Genomic DNA, 9,645 nt, shown 5'->3' on the forward strand with positions numbered 1-9,645 from the left:
GTTTAGCGTATTTAAAAACCAAAAATTGATAAATCGAACTGATAATACTTAAAACCGAACCAAACTAGCTTATGCACACCCCTAACAGTGAGAGAGGAGAGAGAAGAGAAGAGAGAGAAATTTATTATAAAACCCTAACTGTAGCTACGAATTATAATTCTTTTAAACACAATTGTGTATAGTAAATACATATCACATGTTTGCCTTATTATTTAATTTTCCATCAATTAATGGAAGATGCATTTCTATAAAAAAGGATACTCCATTATTAAAGCTCGAAACCAAAATCTTTAGTTAAAGTTAGAAAGAATCTCATCGATACCACCGTCCTTTGGAAGTTGGTGATATATATTTCTAAAAAAGGTCAAATATACCCTTGTATTATCCCGAATAGTTTAAATATACCCTTCATTATACTTTTGATCCAAATGTACCTCTTATGTTGTACTTTCGGTCCAAATATACTCCTCTCATTATGCTTTAAATAAATTTGCTCTTAATTTTGACGGAGGGACACATGACAAGCTCAAAATTAAATAATTCATTTTCAATTTTTTAATATTCGACTCCTTTAGAAACACACCTATTTAGATTAAAACAAATGACATGTTAATCTAATTAGATTGAACAAGCTTGAAATGTCAAGGATAACAGACAATAGCATAGATTTCAATATATTGGCTTTGAACTCAGACTACTGAACTTTCCTCATTTCAAACAGTAGTCAAAACTAATGTATATCAGCTCGTACTAAAATTGAAGACCAAAAATGAAAGAATTTCTAGATATATATATTGCAGAAAATTCACAAGATCTGAGCTTGCCCCTCCATCAAAATTTAGGGCAAATTTGCATCAATGTATAATAGGAGTAGTATATTTAGAGCAAAGATATAACGAAAGAGAGATATTTAAACTAAAAGTATAATGAGGATTTATTTAAACTCTTTTTGATAGTATAGATGTATATTTAATCCATTTCTGTATATATTTTCATCACCATTCTAAAACAAGTGTGTTCTATTGTCTTTGATGTTCCACAATTTGATAGTAATTACTAGGTTCATAGCAATTGAATAAAGGATGTTTCACACAAGGATGTCAAAAACTAATGATTCTGGAGATGGTTAAAAGATAAAGGATTGCCAAGAATTGGATATAGCTTAAAAGAACAGATATAATTGTATTGACTAGTCAATATATTGGGCACATTTGACAATTTACATCTCAACCATGTAAGCAAAAAGAAAGCCACCCTTCACTCAATTGACTGCGACAACAAAAAATATGACAGAAAATTTACCCTAAGATAACAAAAAAATCTTACAAAACAGCATTAGGGTCAATCGATGCTATTCATATTGTACGACAACAGCTTCCTCGGCCACAATCCAGCCATCATCACTAGAGTTATCATTTGAACAGTTCTGAAAATGAAACAGACGATGAGGTTAACTAAGACGGAGAAAACAAGTAGGAAAATAGAGAGCAGTATCGTCCACAATTAACAAAAGAAATAAACAGTTCAAACACAGCAAATGAAAGAAATAGATCAAAAGTAAAATTTCAGCTTCACAAAGAAAAGAAACAAGAGGAAAGTGATTTAATTCAGACATGCACAAAACTGTCCCACGGAAGACGCACATTTCAACAAGTGAAAAGCTGAAGTAGAAAGTCATAAGCTAGTCCAGTTTTCCTTCAATTCAATTTCTTACTTTCTAACCTTTTAATTTTATTGCTTTAGGGGTTTCTTTTTTCTTCTTTTTTTTTTTTGGCTCTTCTGATGTAATATGCAGCATGTAACACAGAAGAGTCGCTAGAAGAGCTTCCCTTTCGAGTTCGTGATTCTACCCCAGCTCATTTGATTTACTGGGTTCAAAGCTCTTTTTGTACACTGATTTAAGTGGAACTTTTAATACATACAGTGTCTCAGCTATGCAATAGGTCCGTCCCCGCCTTTCATGATACATCAGCTAAACAATGACGATTTTGGCTTAGAAAAAAACATATAGATCCAACATATCTTTCCATCCCCACAATCCATATACAGTTAAAGGCTGACCTGTGAGCAAGTATAGACTATTAAAGTCATCCAATTCCAGCTATCCAAAGCATGTCTTTCTTTCTCGCTGACTGCTTCCTGCAGAAAATATAGCAATGGGGGCATCAGCTGCATTTCATATTGACGTGCTGCACCACAGAGCCTGCACGTCCCTGGATCACCAGCATCTCCAGAAGCCAAAAGAGGTTTTCCACCATATGAATATCTACGTGTAAAAGTAAATAATAGATTTTTTAGTAAGGAGAGAGAGAATGTTAATGATTAACTAATGTAAGAAGTCAAATAAAAGAAACCTTGCGCCTATAGAAATGGAAAGGAATCCTAAAACCTACCAACAGAGAATATACGCTACCTCTCTGTACTTATTTTATTTAGTTTCTTTATGGATAAAGTATGACAGTCTCCATAAAATTCAGTTAGTGTTAACAGTCGACTAAGAAAGCAATAAAGTAAACAAAAAATAAAAGTAACCTTCAGCCCAGTGGGCGTGGGTGAAACTAAATATACAACCTAAGATGTGGTTTCCAGTGTATAATCTTAATTAATCTCACAGTATGTCACACAACTGTTAGCATTAGAATGTGTTTTTATGATGACAGATGAATTAATACTCAGACTAATTAAATAAGTACTTGATGTCAGTTCTAATGTTGATGGTAGCAAGGTCAAGACCGGTGAGACATTGACGTACTAGTCAATTATGTCTCAATGTGTAGATTGGATTAGATAGGAAGAATTGGTTTTAAAAGGCTATGGCCAGACTCCGTTCTTTGAGTTGCCAACATATCTCGGGTTTCACCAGAAATCAGGTCATATGTAGTTCGAGAAGGAGGTTCTACTAAGGAATGGATTAACTGGATTAGTATGACAAAACTCTGCGTTGAGTTTCCTACGTATCTCAAGGGTCATAAGAATCAGGACGAATGTAGTTCGAAAAGGCGGAGTCAGTCATAGCAAATTTTGATAGACTCTCAAAACTTTTCCCAGTGTTGAGATGGTTTGAAGCTCAACCCCAAAGCAAACACAATGAGAGGAAGGATATCAGCGATAATACATATCTCAAGATCAGTCGAGAAGCCCAGCAGGACAAATTCAGCTAAGCTGAACTAATGAAGAAGCAGAACCAGTAGATCAGCGAGGAAAACTATCCAATGCCCAAGCCCAGACTAATCAAGAATCACTGGCCATACTTGAAAGTTTCTTGAAAGGAGCTGAAACTCCCTAGGGTCACTCGTAAAAGACTTCAATGCCTTTCATTGGAAACCAGCCACTTAAATGACTGGGAAGTGGAAAAGGTGACAAGTTTATTGAATGAAGTGGAGGCTTTCCCTGGCACTATTCTGCAACCTGATGCATTGAGATGGAGACACAGAGTGGATGGCATATTCTCTGTTAACAGAGTTTGTAAGAGGGAAAAGTGTGATGCAAGGTGAGTGTCCAAAGATCTGGAAGAATATTTGGAAAAGCATGGCCACTACCAAGATCAAATGCTTCACTTGGCTAGTAGTGAAGAGAGCCTGTCCTACTCATGAAGTGCTACAAAATAAGGGGAGAGTAGTGGTGACTAAATGCTTTCTGTGAAATGAAACTGAGGAGACAAACAACAAACTTTTTCTGCATTGCAAGTTCACTGCACAACTATGGAACCTATTCTTTAGTCTCACAAAGACTGAATGGACAATGCCTGAGCATACTGCTGATTTAATGAGCTGCTGGATGAGAAGAGAGGGAAGCAAGAGCCAGAAAAAATGGTGGAGGATAATACCCTCATGTTGAACGGTATGGAAAGAGAGAAATGGGAGATGTTTCGAAGACAAGATCAAGTCCATTCATGATGTGAATGGAACTGCTTAGTGTCTCTATTTTTTTGGTGTAAAGGAAACTATATAGAGGAAATAGATGAGCTGGTAGACTTTTTAGGTGCTCTGAAAAACTAGAGTCTAAACTCACAACCTTGTAATTTTTTGGAGGTGGCCAGCATTCCTTAATGCTGAGGAATACAACAGTACTAATGCTCAAAAAAAAAAAGGTCACAACAGTTACTTCTAAAAAGCATCTATAAATTCAGAACCCCACCAAATATCCTTACGCAACTTACAACTCAAGAACCAATACTCTGACCAACACCATAAGGGTGTAATCGACTGAATTCTGTGAAGCAATACTATAGGCAGGGGAGGGGATGTAGGTAATTTGGGGGTCAGCCTCGAGATTTTGAAATTGCCGTAAGGCTGACCAATCTGAGGATCCAGTATAAAGATTATTGTGTCCGCCTACTTTTTCAATTTACTTATTTTCATTTGCTTTACTTTGATTAATTTTATTTTTTGAAACTGGTAACATGTATTCCTCAGGGTATGCTAGCCACCTCTAAAAATGTGTGATTAGTAGGAAAAAATAATTTCAAAGCTCCTAAGAAGTGCACTATTTGTACCTCATCATCTATACATTGTTCTTTGCAACAAAAACATAGAGGTAAGACCTCTCCATTTGATCTTTTGTATGGAATTAGATCTGCCTTCAAAAATCCTTTCCTTTCACTCCTTCCATATGTTCCACTGAATGCATGTTGGTGCAGTTTTTCACCACATTTTTTTCACTCTTTACTCCCACCCCTTCTGATACAGCAACTCAGTAAGTTTGCGGTATGCTCTGGCATTGTCCAATCCTCCCTAGTCAGACAAATAAATAGTGCCCAGATTTGAGATGTTACCTTGTAGTGAAGGAATAAGCCTCCATACATAAAGAGCATCTAGGTGCTATCTGAATTTTCCTCCTCTGAGGTGCTTCATGAGTGAGACATGCTTTCTTCACTACCAACCATGAAAAGCATTTCATCTTTGCTGCTGTCATGCTTTTCCATATAGCTTTCCAGGGGCCTTTAGACCTTCCTGTCATCTCAGATAAGCCCCTCTTGTATAGTTGTACACTCTATTTACTGAGAGACGTCCGTCTTCATTGTGTTCCATCCGATGGTGTCAGGAGCAGTGGTTGTCCCTATAAAATTTCCAACCCTTTCTAGTAGTTTCAACCGCCCTTTCCACTTCTCATCTCTGTGCTGACCAAATCTCATCTATTGTATCTGAATTGGTGCAGATAGAGAATAGACTAGGAAAGACCTCCTGTAATGATCCTTGCCTATCTGAATTGTCTTTCCGAAGAATATCTTTCTTCCATTGCCCACATGTAGCTTATGTTCCTCATCAGGGGAGTCCATATGGACCTGATAGTTCTCCAAACTCCAACTCCAAAAGTGTTTGTGACTACATCAAAGCACCGATGTCCACTCTGCCATATATCTGTTGGATCACATCCTTCCAAAGAGTTTGTCCCTCCTCATTATACCTCCATAACCATTTCTTGAGCAAGCTATTGTTTTGAAGCTTCAAGTTTCTGACCCCATACCTCCTTTCTCCCTGCTTTGTTGGATTGCACAAAGTTTTGAATGTCTTCCTCCTATTTTCTGAAGCTTCCCTGATTCTTTAACAGATCCAAAACAGAGTTCCTTTGCTCAGCACCAACCTGCTCATATGGTACCTCGCACTTCCAATCCAGTCAAACCACGTCTCTGCTTTAGATCTCGATTCTGTGATGTAATATGATCTTCCTCTGAGTCGGAAATAGACCCTGCTATCCATATAGAAAGAGAAGGTAGTCTGATTTACTTGAAAGATGAAATTTGGGAACTCCAGTGGAAGAAGTCCACCGGAGAAGGGGAGTACTGAGGCCCAGAAGGGGTCTCATCTCAGTTGGATGTCTTGGCAAATGTGTTTGAGAGCGTCTCTCTCCTCCAAATATCTAGCATCAACAATAATCTACTTGATCCTTTTTATCTGCCATTTTACTTTGATTACTTACTTGATCTTATCTAATCTATCACTATCGCCCTTTGTGTTTTCAGCAACAATTTGTGAAACGATGCTTAATTAATAGAGAAAACTGTTGGCAGGATGAACTACAGCGGACAATGCAAGTCAATATTGTGGTTGCCCAAACTGACATTTTCAGTACTGTACGCATGACACAGCAGGAAAAAACATGAGAACACTTCAACATGCATATAAGTTGTACAAATAGTAATACGCTACAGTTGGAGATGAATAAGATAATCAAAGGGAAAGCTTGTACAGAAGCAGAAAAAGCTGAAGGTTCACTACATCAAGAAATTAAAAGAACATTGAACTTGGACTTGCTTGCTGCTTTGGGGAAATTAAAAGGTATATAAAACTGAGAGTTTGTTTCGCAAAGTCATCTACTCCACCAAGTAAATGTTAAGTTAAGGAGGCGATACTTAAAGTAAATTCAGTAGTACAGTTTATGTGTGGTAATCAAAGGCTAGCTATTTAAAGTTATACCTGAAGCATTGTTCTGGATATGCATCTACTCGCTTTTTGAACTTAAGGTAAACCCTGTCAGCACTCAATGCCCTATCGTACTCATAATCTTCCACCTCCCATGTTTCTTCTTGAGTATCAGGATCACTTTCATGGTCCATGATTGGAGATGAGATGTCTTTTGAACAGACAGAAGCATCTTTCTTGGAAAATTTCTCTTCCTCAGCATATATATAGAAGCAAGGAATCACTGTGACCAAAGAAAAACGTAAAGCTAAAATAATCATTCAAATGCTACGTCAGTGACAATTGCAGATCTCATGTATCACTTCTGTAATGGCCCACACAGGATTCGAACAACAGTTCCGTGCTCATCTTATATCATGCAAAGTTAAATGGGAACACTTTACATATATCGCCCAGTAACATATCAAACAGAACCATCTAAAAGGGGCTCTAGCAAAAGATCATGTCAAATGCAGGTAATGTCAGAGGAAACAGAATGCAAGTTACCTGGTAACTTTTTATCAATTACTCTGGCTGCACAGACAGGGGATGAAGTTTTGGCAGTTAATTTACGACCATGGTTTTGTTTCTTGGACTGAGAAGCTAGGCTTGCAGCTTCAGAAAGTGCTCTACCCAACTCAGCAAGGTCTATGTCATCGTCATCTTCATCATCATCCTCTTCCAAAGAGTCAAATGAAGATATATCCTTCTTCAATTCTTCCTTTGAATCTGATACAGAAGATGCAGGCGAGGAGACAACCTTATCAGACTGGCTCTTTAAACCTTCACTACTTACAGACTTTTGGATTCTAATAGCTCTCCAGCTGTCATAGAAATATAAAGTTAAATCCAAATGATTACTAAGTTTCCAAGCATTTACAAAAAGACAATATGTTAGAAAACTAAGAAAAGACCTTACAGTAGTGCTCCCACATTCTGGCATCAAACAGCCAAAAACATAGATTACACGCTCTTCAATGTTCAATTTTTTTTTTGCGATTGGGGCATAAACCTAGGGAAACAATGTTAAGGAGGAAAATATAGCAAAACGTTTTAGAGCTTCAAAAATACAAGTAATCGAGTAATTCAAATTTAGTCAAACAGTTTCGAGTATAAACCTGTGCAAGAAGAGACAAATCGCTTTTACAAGCACTGCATTTGAATAAATCAACACTTGTTGAAGGAAGAGGAATAGGCCAATCCTGTTCAAGAAGAAAAAAATAGCATCATAATACCAAAAAAGAATCAAAGGAAAATGAATTATACCATATCGAGGAGGATTTTCTTACAGGAAGTCCACCGATTTTTGTTGTATAATGGTCAGCAGCTTCATGCATATGACCTGCCCACGTTCCTGGCATGCCTAAAAACACTCCCCCCATCTTGTTTTCTAATCCAAAGAAAACAAGGTTAATGACAAATGCTGTTCAAATGAGACCCCATTCTATGTAATTCTTTATTCTTAGTACATGCATCATGATACCACCAGAACATAAGCATATTAACAAAATTCAGGTCTTAAATAGCTGGAATTTTCTTGCAGAAAGAAAGAAACATCAAGCCAAAGAAGCATTATTAAACATTGACGGATTCATATAGCTTTTAAGCTTAATCAAACTAGTTAGCAAACTTTACCACCAAAATTCTTGCAAGAACTAATCTTTTTTTTATAAGGAAATACATTAATTAGAAAAACTCAAATAATCAACCATTTCATAATCCTTGCCCTGCAGCGTCATACCTAACCGGTTTTAGACATCAGGGAGAAAATAGTTCCCACAAGTCGCAACCATACATTTGGGGTGTGTTTGGTAGGAAGGAAAATGTTTTCTTGAAAAACAAGTAACTTATTTTTTCATGTTTGGTTGTTGAGCGGAAAATATAATGTTTGGCTGGTGAATTTAAAATATTTTTCAGAAAATATCTTTTAGTAAAAATAGTTTAAGACATGAAAATCACACACAATAACCACTTCGGGACCCGACCACGACACCCGAATCAGGACGGGACCCGACATTGACCCAGACATTCATTCCGGGACTTGACTCTAGCTCCCGATTCGAGACCCAAGCCGACACCCGAATAGAGACAAGACCCCGACGATCAATCTGAAATCCGACCCTGAGACCTGACCCAACTCCCGCCCGAGACCTGACATTCATACTAATCAATCTGAAATCCAACTCTGAGACCTGACCCAACTCCCGCCCCAGACCTGACATTCAAACTATCTTTCTCTCGAGAACTTGCAATATTGCCTAACCAAAAGGAAAAGGTTACCACATAGGGCGGCTTAAACCTAAAGCCACTAGCCCCAAATAACTAAGGGGCTCAAAATTACAAATCCCTTAAAGAAGCAAAAAGCCCCAAAATCAAAAAATGAAGCTCAAAAACGAACACATATATATACATCGGAAGACGCCAAATCGCACAGAAAAGAAATAAATTCGAGCAAGAGGCAAGATTAAATGAAGAAACACAACTCAATATTAAACACAAAAGATGAAGGAGATAATACATATATGGGAATAGATAAAAAGAGACAACCAGAGCTAAACAAATCTGATGAAGGCAATGTAAAATGCTAATATATGTGAGAAGCACTGTATTAAGCAGCAGAATGAAGGCATAAATAATCAAAAAGCGCCTAAAATACCTTAAATTATTGGAAAGCTAACAAAATAGTTACTAGTAAAAGGACTGCAAAACCTCTTTAATGCCTAAAATCCCTCAAGTCTAAACTTGTGTTTGGTACGAGATATGACGTCATAATTTCAAAGAGACTCTAATTTTAATCGGTATTTAAATATGTAATTTTGATTCTGATTTGAAATCGTGATTTCAAAATTCAAATTCTAAAAGAAAAAAATTGATTTGAGATTTCAAATTGTGATTTAAACTTGACCCATATATTTATATTTTATAAAAAAGACCTATCATTTTTAATTTTACAAAAAAAGACTCATTGTTCATACAATGTGAAAAGATCATATCATCACCATCATGTATTATTAAAAGTGGGAAGCTTCCATCATCAAAGTTGAATTAATTTCAGTGTATTTACAAAATAAAAATATGTATAACTCTCACCTTTAGAATAAACAATAGAGGAAAGTAGTTGATATATCAGGTATGTTCATTTTTCTTTCTTACGATAACGAATGTATATGTCAATGGGGAATAAGATTATCATGCTAACAATCTTCGCCATATATATATATATATATATATATATATATATATA

The 9,645-nt window shown here is 36.5% G+C and overlaps 1 protein-coding gene across 4 annotated transcripts; it reads right to left on the reverse strand.

Annotated features, from left to right (window-relative positions):
• Window positions 1-1,158: 1,158 nt before the first annotated feature.
• Window positions 1,159-9,086, reverse strand: LOC129901957 (probable 20S rRNA accumulation protein 4). Of its 4 annotated transcripts, none has more exons than XM_055977039.1 (8): window positions 9,058-9,086; window positions 7,691-7,791; window positions 7,520-7,603; window positions 7,316-7,413; window positions 6,909-7,225; window positions 6,417-6,645; window positions 2,062-2,266; window positions 1,159-1,426 (listed from the first exon to the last, which is right to left on the reverse strand). In XM_055977039.1, the coding sequence occupies exons 2-8, from the start codon at window positions 7,781-7,783 to the stop codon at window positions 1,352-1,354; spliced, it is 1,101 nt and encodes a 366-aa protein (XP_055833014.1). In that variant the 5' UTR covers window positions 7,784-7,791; window positions 9,058-9,086; the 3' UTR covers window positions 1,159-1,351. The 4 variants fall into 4 exon arrangements, with proteins under 4 accessions (XP_055833014.1, XP_055833012.1, XP_055833013.1 ...); XM_055977037.1 differs by lacking the exon at window positions 9,058-9,086 and adding an exon at window positions 8,949-9,037; XM_055977038.1 differs by lacking the exon at window positions 9,058-9,086 and adding an exon at window positions 8,920-8,935.
• Window positions 9,087-9,645: the final 559 nt, after the last annotated feature.

The sequence above is a fragment of the Solanum dulcamara genome, chromosome 1 (assembly GCF_947179165.1).
Source record: "Solanum dulcamara chromosome 1, daSolDulc1.2, whole genome shotgun sequence".
NCBI lineage: Eukaryota > Viridiplantae > Streptophyta > Magnoliopsida > Solanales > Solanaceae > Solanum > Solanum dulcamara.

Bases quoted from the DNA above. Each gene is read 5' to 3' on its own strand.
- LOC129901957 (XM_055977039.1), bottom strand. From the start codon at position 7,783: ATGGGGGGAGTGTTTTTAGGCATGCCAGGAACGTGGGCAGGTCATATG. The intron at 7,604-7,690 runs GTAAGAAAATCC...CTTCTTGAACAG, and splicing joins CAAAAATCGGTGGACTTCCT to GATTGGCCTATTCCTCTTCC. The intron at 2,267-6,416 runs GTATAACTTTAA...TTTTACACGTAG, and splicing joins TATCCAGAACAATGCTTCAG to ATATTCATATGGTGGAAAAC.